The sequence below is a fragment of the Nicotiana attenuata genome, unplaced genomic scaffold (genome assembly GCF_001879085.1).
Source record: "Nicotiana attenuata strain UT unplaced genomic scaffold, NIATTr2, whole genome shotgun sequence".
Classification (NCBI taxonomy): Eukaryota; Viridiplantae; Streptophyta; class Magnoliopsida; order Solanales; family Solanaceae; genus Nicotiana; species Nicotiana attenuata.
This window is the reverse complement of record NW_017670953.1, coordinates 42358-56459: the sequence shown is the minus strand read 5'-3', so window position 1 is coordinate 56459 and position 14102 is coordinate 42358. Positions and strand designations below refer to the sequence as shown.

Below are 14102 nucleotides of genomic sequence, written 5' to 3'. Positions count from 1 at the left end.
AAGACAAGAAAAAGAGGAGATTCAACATGGTTACCGTCTGGTAGGGTGAATTCATTCTGTAATTCCAATAGAGGGGTGTATCTGAATTCTACTCACAAGTCAAACAGGATAAAGAGCAGTGTCTCATTTTCCTAGCGTTGACACTCTCCGTCTCCTTCCACAGCTGCGCCGGTTCCTTCATCCTCAAACCCTCCTCTTTCCGACGTCGTTTTCGCCTCTCTTCGTAGCCAAGGTCAGTCTAAAATTGTTAGCCCTATCTCTTTTTCCGATTAGATTGAATTTAATTTGATGTTGATGGGTGTTGTGTTACATTATATTAAGCCTTATTTTATGTCCCATTATAGCTATTCTTATCGAGTATACCAAAATATGCATATTTATCGTTCTTGTCATGATTTTTTAAAAGTCTCATACCTGTTTTAGAAGTTTAAACCTGATGAACTAACACCTTCTTCAAACTACTTTTCGGGCATATTGGCATTATTACAATTTAGATTATTGCAGCTAGCAGCTTCTGTTTTTCGTATGTGTATGCGAGTTCTATTGTAATTGAGTAATTCATAAATTTTATAGTGTTAAAATAGTTGGAAAGCAGATCCGGATGAAAATCTTGATAAGAGGAAAAAAGGGTGCAAAACTTCCATATTCTTGAATTGTATGATCAATGAAATTATGAATAACAAAAAATAGATGATAATGGCTACTTGCACAAGCTGATATTTGTTGAACTTGATCAATTGTTGCCCTTGTTTTGCTGTTAACAGTATCCTGGCTATTGGGAGGGAACATATTTAGCTATTGTTCGACAGTTTGAGGTGTTTGCTGCCATGGCTGGTAAAGATTCAAATAGTAAGTAATTCTCATTAGTTGACTGCTTTTTATGCAAACTTCCTTTTCTCACTCTTCAGAATTTTCAGTTTGCACTTTGTAATGTATCTGTCTTGCCCTTTGTTCAGAGGGAAAAAAGAAAGAAGTCAAGAAAGAGACAGGTCTTGGTCTCTCTTCCAAAAAAGATGAGAACTTCGGGGAGTGGTATTCTGAGGTAAGATTGGAATATTCAACTATTGGAGATGCTAAATGTGATATTCATGGGTGCTTCTGAGGTTATTTTGCTTTGTGAAAAAAAGAGTTGGAATATGAGTTTCCAGATACTTTTAGCAATCCATTTTTTTTTCAAAAGTTACATCCCCCCCCCCCCCCCCCCTAAAAAAAAAAAAAAAAACCTTACTATAAGTGAAGAGCTCAATCTCACATATGTCTTCAACAGCTACTTACTTTGGTATTTGTCATGCTCGTTTGCATGATGCATTTGTTAAGATTTCTGCTCTTTCTATGTACCTAATGTCTTATTGCATTTGTAAGTTCCTTTATATAAGTTATAACATATCATGATCCCTGACTTCTCCTAACTAATAAATGTAGGTTGTTGTCAGCGGTGAAATGATTGAGTACTATGACATTTCTGGCTGTTATATCTTACGGCCATGGGCAATGTCCATTTGGGAGATATTGCAAGTAAGTATATCCCTCAAAGTGATGTTGGTGCCAGCCTTATTTTGGATTGAGTTCTTTTTTGCATGTCAGCTATGCTAACAATTGTTTTGAAAAGGAGATGTTATCTACGTCTTCTTCTTGGACCAATTTCAGATCATTTCTCACCCCCTTTTTGTTGTATTTACAATGCATCTTAATTCTTTGTTTCCAGACCTTTTTTGATGCTGAAATTAAGAAGATGAAGATAAAGAACTCATACTTCCCTCTTTTTGTGTCTCCTGGTGTTCTTCAAAAGGAAAAGGACCACATAGAGGGATTTGCTCCTGAGGTGAGGCTTGGCTCTTGTTGGCAAACTCAAGTTTGTTTTCTTCCAGTCTGTGAAGCACTGAGAAGGCTTGTTGTTTCTTTTATACCTCAGTGTTTCCTTTCTGTTTCCTGTCCTTTCGTTTTCTTACATCTTGATTTGTGAAATTAGCTTATATCTTCCATTTATGTATATAAGTTGTAGCTGCTGCTCCTATTCTTCTTTCAACAAGGGATAATGGTAAAAATGGAAGGGATTTTCCATCTTTTTTCTTTTCTCCTTCAAACGCATCATATAGTTAGAAAGTTATCACAATTTGTGCGTTATATAATTCCTAGATGTAAGACACTTCCTTCAGTCGCGTTGTTAATTTCAATTACGGCAACTTCAATCATGGTCTTCAGTTAGTAGCATCCTCTTAAGCAATCTAAAATTATTTGTTCATCAACTTTATGCTATAACCGATTATCATCATTCTACAGGTTGCTTGGGTTACAAAATCTGGAGAGTCTGATCTTGAAGTGCCCATTGCAATTCGACCAACGAGTGAAACGGTGATGTATCCTTATTTCTCTAAGTGGATAAGGGGACATCGTGACTTGCCCTTGAGACTTAATCAGTGGTGCAACGTTGTGCGATGGGAGTTTAGCAACCCAACCCCCTTTATCAGGTTCACTTTCCGAGTTCATTTTTCACCTATCTCTCATCAGAAAGTTGATGAGCTCTGACTGCAACCATTTGTTTTGCATCTTTTTTAAGCTAAAAAGAATCCTACATTATATCTTTGTGGGGAGGAGGGACCTAGTTGTTATCTCCTTTCTGCTGCTACTCCTCGTGTTTATCTTATACAGTATAAAACATCAACCATTTATTCATTCTCTTTTCTTTTGAGATCTTAAAGCTGTGTGTAACACTTTTACATATGTCCTTACTCAGGAGCCGTGAGTTTCTCTGGCAAGAAGGACACACTGCTTTTGCAACTAAGGAGGAGGCAGATGCAGAGGTATCGGTTATATGTTAGAGTATGCAATTGAGTCATTTAACTTTTCAGACAAAAACTGAACCATTTCTTAAGCTTCATTAAAAATGCTATACGTAGTACATACTATGTAGCTCGAAAGCAGTGGATGTTAACTGAAAGTAATTAGTAAAATTATTTCTGTTTATTCCTACTCGTCCTTTGTCCTATGCTTCCATTTGTTAAATGATGCAAAATTAATTCTGGAGCTGTTTGCATCAACAACGAGGCTTATGGGCGTCATGTTTGGATATAGTGTCGAATGAGGTTTCATCTATTGTTAATACTAATCATTAAAAATTGGTATTTGCACATTCTCTTTGGGATGGTGTGGAGAAGTATGAGACCTTTTTTTAAGCTGAAGCAGCACTATGAGATACTTCACTTCTAGGACAAGCAAATCCTATTTTAGTGAACAATTAATCCGAATTGCATGGACCAGCCTGCTATCCTATCTTGACATGGGATGACATCTGCGAATCTCGTGACATGAGATGACACCGGTGCCCGCTACCTGTCTTGAAATGAAGATGATAATGATGTTGAAGCTAGGATGTAAATTTTTTGCTCTTGTTTCGGTTTCAAATGAGGGTTATACATTACCCTTTTCATTCAGGTTTTGAATTGGAGGAACAATTATACTGGAAGGAAAAGTAGACCCTTTTAACTTTTTGAGAAGATGGAAACTATGTTGGGATAATCCAAAAGGGAAATGTGAGCTGACAAGTTGTGGAGAAAACATATTTAACTTAATTGTATTATGGAAATTTGTCCCGATGTATATTACTGTAGAATTAGGGACGAATATCACGACATGCAAATAAGCCATTTTCATGTATCTGTATGGCCCCTCTGTCTATCAGAATTGGGGCTGTTATAGGATTTGTCTCATGGCCAAAATTGGGCTTGTGGGAAAATTTTGACTGCTGTTGTGCAAAATTGGGCTTCTGGCTGAAACTTTGGGAAATGTGAGTTCAACCATGAGGGAAACATGCCTTTTTGTAGGTGCATAGTTGTACAGTTCTTAGCTTCCAGGATTGTTCTCCTTATTAAGCATGGCTTACCTTTGAAACTTGGTGGTGCTACTACAGCAATTGAAGAGTACTTGGAGATTGTTATCATCTATCATGCTCCCAATGTCAATGAGAAGTCTTAATTGTTCCCTTTGACTTATGCATCCTTCACGGTGATTTTCTTTTCTTGTCTTAGCAAGTTTTACTGTATTAAAGAGCTTTTGAGAGAATTAGTTGCTTGAAACTGAGGTGCCCTTGATTTGTCCTAGAAAAGTATCAATTTTTAGATGTGTCAGCTTCTATCTTTACTAGTTTTTAATAAATGCTGATGTTCTGTCAATCTTTTCAGGTTCTTGATATCTTGGAGTTGTATAGACGTATATATGAAGAATTCTTAGCTGTTCCAGTGAGTAAGGGGAAGAAAAGTGAGCTTGAAAAGTTTGCTGGTGGACTCTATACGACTACAGTAGAGGTATACAAGTTACTTCTTTCAGAGACATTATTTTGGCAGTTCCTTTTACTGCTGGTGAACTTGTTCTTATCTATTATTCTTTTACATGGTTCATGGCTTTACTTGCTAGGCTTTTATCCCTAATACTGGTCGTGGTATCCAAGGTGCAACTTCACACTGCTTAGGCCAGAATTTTGCAAAAATGTTTGAGATAAACTTTGAAAACGAGAAGGGAGAGAAGGCTATGGTCTGGCAGAATTCCTGGGCCTATACTACCAGAACGGTGGGTATTCCCCATTGAGAAACTCTGTATTGTGCAGTTGGTAGTTCAGATGTCAATCTAACTCTCCCTTCTTTTATCTGGTACTGTGACAGATTGGTGTGATGATCATGGTTCATGGAGATGATAAAGGCCTGGTCTTACCACCTAAAGTTGCAGCAACACAAGTAATTGTTATTCCTGTGCCATACAAGGATGCTAATACTCAAGGCATCTTTGACGCCTGTGCTACCACTGTCAAAAACTTGAACGAATCAGGTATTCGTGCTGAGGCAGACTACAGAGACAACTACTCACCTGGCTGGAAATATTCTCACTGGGAAATGAAAGGGGTTCCTCTTAGGATTGAAATAGGACCAAAAGATCTTGCAAATAATCAGGTACGGATTATATTTTGCTCTCCGCTGAGTTAGTTGTTCATGAAAGGAAAAAGTAGAAATGTTGTGTGTTATGGTGTTAATTGCTTGTTTTCTGAAAGCAGCCAAGTAAAATGCGGTTTTTTATTTTATTGTTTTTTTTTATCCAAAGCTCTGAAATAACTTTCCCAGGTACGAGCTGTTCGACGTGACAATGGAGCCAAAACTGATATTCCTGTGGCCAATTTAGCCGAACAAGTAAAAGATGTGCTCGCCTCTATCCAACAAAATCTATTTGATGTTGCAAAACAAAAGCGGGATGCATGTGTTCAGGTTGTAAAGACCTGGGATGAATTTGCTGAAGCACTAAGCCAAAAGAAATTGATCTTAGCTCCTTGGTGCGATGAGGAGGTAAAATCCTATCAAACTTGTTGCATATAAGATGAATCTTTTAATTTCCTCTTCAAAGTTGGGCTGGGAAAACAGAGGGAGTTTCACGTGGTCAGTCTCTGCATCAGAAAAGTTTGATCTTGAACTGCGACATATTGGGCCGGGGAATCAGTGGATAATTGGTCATGATCGAACTCCATTGAACTTCTAGATAGATTATATCAAATTAAATCTAGAAATAACTTGAGATTCATGATCCCTGTCTGAAAGATATGGTAATAAACAGACTTAGTACCAATGCTTTATTGGTCAGATCTGATCACTAGTTTTCCTTATGCAGATGGTCTCAAGGGTTTAAAACTCATTAAGCTCTAACTAGAGTTACACCTTAACCATCTTCAAGAAACTCACTTCCATTTTCCAGAAAAATTAATGAAGCATAGATGTTCCTATGTCTGGTTTGGACAAATCATGTGCTCACTTTTATGAGAAAGGAAAAGATTGTATCCTAGTTGCAGTTAATGTTTTCCCTGAGCTAGTGAATAGACTATTTTGGCTACACTGTTAAAAATGCCACATCCTTTTCCCAGCCAAAAATCATGAAAATGAGAACAAACTTAAACTAAGAAATCCTTCCATAGCACTCTGTTTCATGGTGAGTGCAGGTTCTCCGTCTCTTGTGATAATAATATTAATTTGCATAGTGAGTTTGTTATTCCTAATGCACATTCCTCAAATTGAGGTGATCAATTTGTTCCCAGCTAGATAGTCATTTCCTGTTCGCATTCGTTTCACATGAACTCTGATATTTTCTAATAGGATGTCGAGAAAGATGTGAAGGCACGAACAAAAGGGGAGATGGGTGCAGCAAAGACTCTTTGTTCTCCATTTGACCAGCCTGAGCTGCCTGAAGGTACTATTTATCCTTGCAGTATGTGTAACTATTGCCTAAAACGCAGCTAAGTTAAAATAAGCGTCACCAATGTATACTTGTAGACTTAGCTGTTTTGGTGGTACTGTTAATTGAAAATTGAATTTTACTGCCATAATCTAATATTATCTTTTTCTCCTGCTACATCGTAGGTACATTGTGCTTTGCCTCGGGTAAACCTGCTAAGAAATGGACATACTGGGGCCGCAGCTATTGATGATTCATATTGATCTCTATTCCATTTTTGTGAGTTCGGGCGATTTAGACATCGTATTCCAGAATTGCTAATTGTAACCATGAGTTTCTTTCTTAACATATTTTCTGCTGGATAATTCACTGTCTTTTGTTTCCCCCTTTTTCCAATCTTATATTGAATTTTATAGTTCATAAATCAAAGAGATGTTCTTAAATATTTGCCCCTCGTCTTTCTTTAACTTATGATTTACTTTCAAAAGTGGTATACACTCTTATCACCGTAGTATTCAAGGTCCGTTCATTCTCATATATTTTTTAAATTAAATCACTATCTTACTTGTGAGGCAACTGCACGCAAGCGTCTTGAATTAGTAACCTGGAAAATAAAGTAAGTAGTTTTGTTACATTAATCTGAATTCTGAACTGCACTTATTTGTAAATATCTTTACATTGGCAATGCTTAAAAGTTAAAACTAAAGATCAATAACTACTGTACTATAATTCAAAGAAAAAATACAAATGTTATCTCAATCTAGATTTTAGAACTATTGATAAAGACAAAAGTAGGAAAACAATTGGGAAAAGGTTAAAGAGATCGACTATCGTATCTTATGATACTTTAAAATAATTTAAGTTCGTTATTTTATAGATAAAAACTGATTCCGTAATTATATAGTGTAATCACTATGCTTACAATAAACTAATGGATAAAACGAAATTTTCAGAATTAAACAATCTGCATATTTCACACATAACCATATGGTGACGATCTCATTAATGATACAGATCCTCATCAAATCAACACAATCAGTGGAATTCTGCTTATCCCCGCCACTAATACAAAAAACACTGACCAAAATTCCTAATTAGAACACCCAAACCAAAACCTGAGAAACTACAAAACAGAAAAAAGATTGGTGGGAGAATAAAAAATCCATCTCTCACCGTTCAAGTTTTTAAGTACATAAAACAAAACAAAAAAATTTAAGTAGGTTTGAGATTCTGAAACATTGAATCCCACCTGATTGAGGATGTCCAATAATCACCATAATCTAGCTCCATCTTCTCATCACTACGTAGATCATGAACCATTGGACTCGAAAAACTATTAATTCTTGAACTAGACATGAATAAAGGACTACCATTTGTAAGCAATAAAGTATTCTGCTTTGGTGCTGCTACAACACTACTCTTGTTTCTCTTCATCTTAAGCATTGTTCTCTTCCCTCTTGAACTGTAACTTCTTCTAGGCACAAGTGCAAGTGTTGATTCGTCGCGACGAAGAACCCATGTCCTAAAATACTTGGAAAACCGTTTCTTGGTACGTTTCATTACAAGGAGAAACTTTGACATGGAATTTGGAACAGCTCCTCTCTCTTTCTTGACAAGTTTGAGAATTTCTAGTCTGTGTTTGGCTATAGAAATTCCCATACTTTGGAGAAATTCATGGTTGAAGTAAGGAATGTCGTCTTGTTCTAGCTCGTTATGAGCAAATGCTAGGCCATATTCATAAACAAGTGATGGCTCTAGTTCTGTTTTGGACAGCCAAGAAAACCAATCCATGGCTAATTTGTTTTGTTGTGTTTTTTGAAAGGAAAATAGATGTGTTTTGGAAATATTTATAAAGCTGAAAGTTAAGAGATTGAAGGAAAAGAAAAGCTAAAGGCTAAAGAAATGATGAGAAATTGGACATTTGGAGTTTGCTTTTTCGTTAGTGTGTGGCTATTACTTTGTTGGGGTGGTAGTTGAAACTTGAGAATGACTAAAATAAAAAGGATGAAGATGTTGAATATGATTTGTGGGGTATTCACTATTTCAAGGCCATGTTCCCTCCAAAATTTGGCAAGTGTGAATAGGGACTTTTTCAAAGAGTGAGAAATAAGAAATGTTGGAGAGTTATATTGCCATCAATCACGGCGTGGAAAAAGCTTGGGTATATATTGGGGTTATTAGCCCTACTCTGCTTTTGCTTTTCTTTTGCCTTTGCTCAATGGATTAGTGATTAGCAGGGCCGGCTCTAATGCATAAGCCACTAAGGGAACCCCCCAATTTTGAGCCCCTCATATTTCAGTAATAGTTATTAATTGCAGGAATTTGATGTATGGGGATCGTTATACAAATAGTCAGTCAGATTCAATGTTTACCTTTTCTAGTTAATATACATAGATTATACATTGACAATACATAATTATACATATTATATATGAATCATATATATATTATACTTCCACCAGCTATTTTTAATTTAAGAGATTAAGTGGGTGGCTATTTGGGTTAATTCTTCTTCTTTTTTTCTTTAAAAATATATTGAATTAAGATAGAGACCTCATATTCATATTTGGTTTTAGGCCACAAAATATATTGAGCCGAACCTGGTGATTAGTCACTCCAAAATGCAAGGAGAACCTTTTCTAATAGTATCAGAGAGAAACCTAAACCTCTAAGGAACAACATGAGCCAAAATTTATTAGAATTAAAATAAATAGTAGAGATGAACCCATTGCTTTAAGATTATAATGGATTCAGTGATAAACTCAAAAGTTGAACCCATAGAATTTAGATCCCAAGGTTCGATGTGTGTGCAAACTCTAAGCTGAATTTGTGCATCAATTTTCTTGTTTAAAGACTTTGATTTCTTCTTTTATCTCGCTCTACACTAATTTGTGTGCTTGGAATACAGTGTGGGTATATGGAAAAAGCTTTTCCGGATCTTTGACCGAGAATCTGCTTTCTCCATAAGGTACAAAAGTGTAGGTTTGATTAATCATATATTATTGATAATGAGCTTTGACTCAAATTAATTTGCTAAATCAGGTTTTGCGTGCAATCGTCCTTACCAATTTCCAATATGTTAATAACATCAATGTGGATGTCTACAATACATACCTAAACAAAACTCCATCAACTAATTTTAATTTGTTATATATTCATGCTACGCAAGTATAATGGCACTCTGCATTTAACAACAACAGACTTAGTGAATTCTCATAACAAGAGTTTAGGAAGGATAGTATATACGCAGACCTTACCCATATGCGGGGAGGGCAGAGAGGTTGTGTCCTTGCAATGGCACTCTGCACTAACTGATTGAAAGACAAGATGTTTCTTAGGTTCTTAACGCACATAATATCCCTTTTTAACTTAATCAGAGCTTACGACTATTCCTATAATGTGATTTCTTGAAAGATCCCAAAAACAACAATGCTTTTCAGAGAGCACAACGTAATGATTTTGCAATGGTTTGTTCCTAAAGTTTACAACATTTGCATGCCTCTCATGATTCATCATTATTATTTGAGCTTGGAATTTGAGAAAATAGCTCATGTGAAAAAAGTAACCTTCGATTTGAATTTCTTTTCGCAAAAAAAAAAAAAAAAAAAGTCCGGTGCAGTAAGCTCCAGCTATGTGCGGAGTAAGGGAAATAGCCGTACTTTAATAAATACGATGTTTGTTTTGATTGTTACTTATATTTTTAAATTCGTCGTTACATAACGACGAAATGTACAACTTTATGTTACGACCGATTTGGTGTGGTCGCGTCGTTACCTTGTCTTTTTCTCTCAATCTCACTCTTCATTATTAGTAAATAATTTTATTTTATCATTTACCCTACCTTTTTATATAATAATTTTACCCTGTATCATAATTTTTCTTTATAATATTGCAAGTTTATTATTCATATTGCTGGTGCATGATATCATGAAACNTGGCTGGCCTTGTCTTCACGAGAGGCGCCATCACGACCGGATCGGGGTTTGGGTCGTGACATATATATATATATATATATATAGTATAGTATAATATATCGGATATAGCTTATATATATAAGCTATATTATATCGAATATAATACTATATTAAGATGTGTGTGTGTGTGTGTGTGTGTGTGTGTGTGTGTGTGTATATATATGTATATCAGCTTTATTCGATTAAATCTTACTATAACACATGTAACTGTTGTTGTTGATGCAACTTACAGCTTGTTTGGATGGTTGTTACCCATTTTATTATATCGTATTGTTACTTTAAATACGACGCTTGTTTTGATTGTTACTTAAATTTTATTGATCGTATCGTTAAATCCGTCGTTACATAACGACAAAATGTGCCAATTTATGTAACGACCGATTTGGTGTGGTCGCGTCGTTACCTTGTCTTTTTCTCTCAATCTCACCCTTCATTATTATTAAATAATTTTATTTTATCATTTACCCTACCTTTTTAATTATATAATAATTTTACCCTGTATCATAATTTTTCTTTATAATATTGCAAGTTTATTCTTCATATTGCTAGTGCATGATATCATGAAACGATGGCAAACGACACAATCTATCCAAACATTGTATTTATCAAACGATACAGTACGATACGATACATTATGAAACGATACGTAACAACCATCCAAACAAGCTGAAGGGTCTATTGTACGCAGTCTTACTCTGCATTTCTGCAAGAGCCTATTTTCACGGCTCAATCCCTCATAACCTCTTGGTCAACTTTGATAGAAAAGAAAAGCTTGTTTCATAATCCTCTTATTCATACATCAACCTTAATTTCCACGATGGCCCAGGGTTTACTCATAAGCGAAAGTAAAAGAACTTATTACTGAGGAAAATTGAAGTAAAGAATTTATCAAAATGGCTAGCATGAGCAACAAAGTAGAACAAGAGGAATGGAAACGGCTTTTGAGCTCTCAAAGAAGGCAAGTAAAAATGATCGTGCAATTGTGGGTATAGATTAGAGGTTAGAGGTGGATCTCGAAATCAATTGTTATGCAATCATTTGTTATATTTCTTTTAAAAAAGAATTTTATTAATGAAAACGAGATTCAGCCCTTCAAGGCTGAGAATCGCTCATGTGCAAGACACATGACTTTTCAATCCAAAATTAATGTCACTAAAGAGGAGGTTCCATTTTGCGAAGATAAAGTACTTTGTGCGCCTCTCAAAAATTTAGCAACAAAAAGACCTACCAACCCCATCCGCGGTTGCCGGTTAGAGTTAAACATGTATTAGTAATTTAGAGATTAGTTATTCATGGATTAGTTATGCAGAGTTTATTTATGTAAGAATTAGTTATGCAGGATTTTATTATGTATAGTTTAATTATGAAGGGATTAGTTATGTAAAAATTAGTAATGCATGAATTGTAATGTAAAGATTATTTTTGTTAAATGTTTACTTTATTTTAATTATAAAATGTGTAAATATGAGGGTTTTTTGGTCATTTGATTGATTAATACATGTATTAGTTATTTTTCATTCAACCTTGCACAAATTTGTTGTATAACTTATTCATATAATTACTTATACCCCCAATAGAAAAAGCAACCAAGCATATCCTTAGTTATGCCGGTTTTTGTACAAAGTAACTAAACGCTATCAAACATGATAGTACTCATTAGTTATGTTAACTTACCATGTAACCAGCTAACAAGTTTTTTTTTTTAATAAGTACAATTATAAAAATACAAAAAGTGGAATATATTTATTTTTATGGGATCCCTTGGGGCTTGAACAGTTGACAGGGCCGGGCAAGATTTGGTCATGTGTTGTGTTGTTTAATTTTGGACACAAAACCAGATATACGCCTTAAATGCCTAAAACCCTACCTCCTCAACTACCACTGACCCAATTGAGGAACCCCTTTGTACTGACAACCACTATTACTTCCCAAGACTGAATCTTTCTCCTCCTCACTTCAGCTATTCAATGGAGGTGGAGAGATTTCCCACCACCACCAATGTGGCTTTGCAGAGAATGATTTGCTCAGTGGTGCTTGAAACTGCTCAAAAATCTCTTCTTTCTCTTCTCTTCATGGTACATTGTTAGTCATAGACCTTTTCTCTTAATAGAAGTTTCAGTGATGGAAACTTGAAGTTCTTTTGTTGGTAGGGATGGCAATGGGGCGGTGCGGGTTTGAGAGTTTGCGGTTGCGGGGCGTGGCGGGCGGGTTTAAATTGTGCGGGTTCAAACAGAACCCGTCCCGCACTGCCTGCCATTCCTATTTCTTGGATTGTGTCGTTGGAGCTGTTTTCTATCCACATTAGACTGCCTGCTTTTGTTTCAAATATGATGTTACAACACTTTCTTTAGAAAAATGGTAGTATATGTTGTTGTCTAATGATTCTGCTTCGGATATCTCTGGGGATATAAATATTTGGAGTCAACTTGCTTTATGGTTTTGGTAGTTGCTGCTCCATGACTAGTTTGTAACACCAAGCAGAGCTAGAATTTAAAGTTTATAGGTTCCGACTTGCCACCGAATCCATAGCTTGTCTTAGTCATTGGATTCACAATTAAATATTTATACATATTAATATATTTCTTAACACAAATATAGGGTCTACGCAAAACTACTGGGTTCATCTGAATACGTACCTGATACTCTAGCTCCACCCTTGTCAATATACTAGTGTATGATCTTGTCCTGGTGTTTCTTGTTATTACTATTTTGCTTTCTTTCATAGATAAATAAGTGCTAAATCAGATGCCATTTTTCAGAGTGAGTTTCTATGTTTGTACTCGGACCTTCTTGGAGTGGAGAGGAGGTACTGAAAAATTCTGATCTTCCCTGCTCAATTTATGTTCCTTTTTTTCTATCTGTTTGAGAGTTTGAGAAGTGTTCATTTGATGCTCAATCACATTATAGGTTTCCTTTTGGTGAGCTTAAAAGAGCTATGGCACCAGATAATGAAACCAAGGATTCAAGTGAAACTGAGGATGATGATGATGATGAAGACGAAGATGATGAGAACACCGATGATGATGACGATGATGATGAGTATTCTGATGAAGGAAGTGATGACGATGAAGAGGCTTCAGATGGAGATGATGCTGGGGCAAATGGGAATGGAGGGCGTGATGATGATTCAGATAACGAAGATGATGATGATGAAAATGACGATGAGGACGATGAAGTGGATGATGATGATGATGACGAGGAAGACGAGAATCAACCACCATATAAGAAGAAAAAGTGAGATCATACTAGTACATTTTATATGATTCCTAGATTTATTTGGTGGGGAAAAAGATTCTAGTGAAATCTTTACCATGAAGTCAATGTCAATGGTTCTTATCTGTTTCGATGCTATTCAATTGCAAAGTTCTAGCTCTTGGAACTTGACCTAATTTCCAACTTAGTTCTCAGGTAACCCCAGAAAAAGAACTATGCTCGGTTGATAAGAATGACATACAATGGGTTACAACTTACAACAAAAGGTCCAAGTTGCTGCATTGGGAGTTCCTTTAGTTTAAGACTGGTTTTGAATGCTAAAACTTCTATCCTTTCTATTCATGTTGTTTTGCATATTCATCTTCATTCCACATTTTTTACCTAATAGGGCAGAAATGGTTATACCATTTGAATCGCACTAGAAATCTTAGTTTCACTGGTAAAGATCACATATATAATCAGTACAATAAAATTTGTATCATCACCTAGTATGCGTTAGGAGTTGCAGAATTCTTAATTACTACAGAATCTACATTAAAAATGGATACTCTTAACTAGTAAATGAAAAGGAAAAAGTACTGATGCTTAAGAATTTTCTTTTTAGTGTCCAAACCGATGCACCAGACTTGTGATCTCCTAATGGATAACTCTATCTATCAAGGCGCTAAGGAACAACAACAACAAACTTCAAGAAGGTAAAGAGGTTGTTTT

The 14102-nt window shown here is 35.7% G+C and overlaps 3 protein-coding genes across 3 annotated transcripts; 2 read left to right on the top strand and 1 right to left on the bottom strand.

Annotated features, from left to right (window-relative positions):
- On the top strand, positions 1-6649 carry LOC109244760 (proline--tRNA ligase, cytoplasmic). Its single transcript, XM_019411900.1, has 13 exons — positions 1-232; positions 765-849; positions 957-1042; positions 1423-1515; positions 1706-1822; positions 2281-2468; positions 2735-2801; positions 4179-4301; positions 4411-4563; positions 4656-4940; positions 5109-5327; positions 6126-6219; positions 6390-6649. Exons 2-13 carry the CDS (start codon positions 828-830, stop codon positions 6452-6454), a joined length of 1512 nt encoding a protein of 503 aa, XP_019267445.1. The 5' UTR covers positions 1-232; positions 765-827; the 3' UTR covers positions 6455-6649.
- A 501-nt stretch (positions 6650-7150) lies between these two features.
- On the bottom strand, positions 7151-8185 carry LOC109244756. The gene has a single exon (XM_019411896.1). The coding sequence runs from the start codon at positions 7993-7995 to the stop codon at positions 7417-7419; it is 579 nt and encodes a 192-aa protein (XP_019267441.1). The 5' UTR covers positions 7996-8185; the 3' UTR covers positions 7151-7416.
- Positions 8186-11994: 3809 nt separating this feature from the next.
- LOC109244755 (prostatic spermine-binding protein-like) lies at positions 11995-13733 on the top strand. Its single transcript, XM_019411895.1, has 3 exons — positions 11995-12253; positions 12938-12984; positions 13086-13733. Exons 1-3 carry the CDS (start codon positions 12146-12148, stop codon positions 13414-13416), a joined length of 486 nt encoding a protein of 161 aa, XP_019267440.1. The 5' UTR covers positions 11995-12145; the 3' UTR covers positions 13417-13733.
- The last annotated feature ends 369 nt before the right edge of the window (positions 13734-14102 follow it).

Coding starts and splice junctions, on each gene's coding strand:
- LOC109244760 (XM_019411900.1), top strand. CDS start 828: ATGGCTGGTAAAGATTCAAATA. Junction 2,802..4,178: donor AGGAGGAGGCAGATGCAGAG/GTATCGGTTATA, acceptor CAATCTTTTCAG/GTTCTTGATATCTTGGAGTT. Junction 4,564..4,655: donor GGGCCTATACTACCAGAACG/GTGGGTATTCCC, acceptor GTACTGTGACAG/ATTGGTGTGATGATCATGGT.
- LOC109244756 (XM_019411896.1), bottom strand. CDS start 7,995: ATGGATTGGTTTTCTTGGCTGTCCAAAACAGAACTAGAGCCATCACTT.
- LOC109244755 (XM_019411895.1), top strand. CDS start 12,146: ATGGAGGTGGAGAGATTTCCCACCACCACCAATGTGGCTTTGCAGAGA. Junction 12,254..12,937: donor TTCTTTCTCTTCTCTTCATG/GTACATTGTTAG, acceptor GCCATTTTTCAG/AGTGAGTTTCTATGTTTGTA. Junction 12,985..13,085: donor CTTCTTGGAGTGGAGAGGAG/GTACTGAAAAAT, acceptor ATCACATTATAG/GTTTCCTTTTGGTGAGCTTA.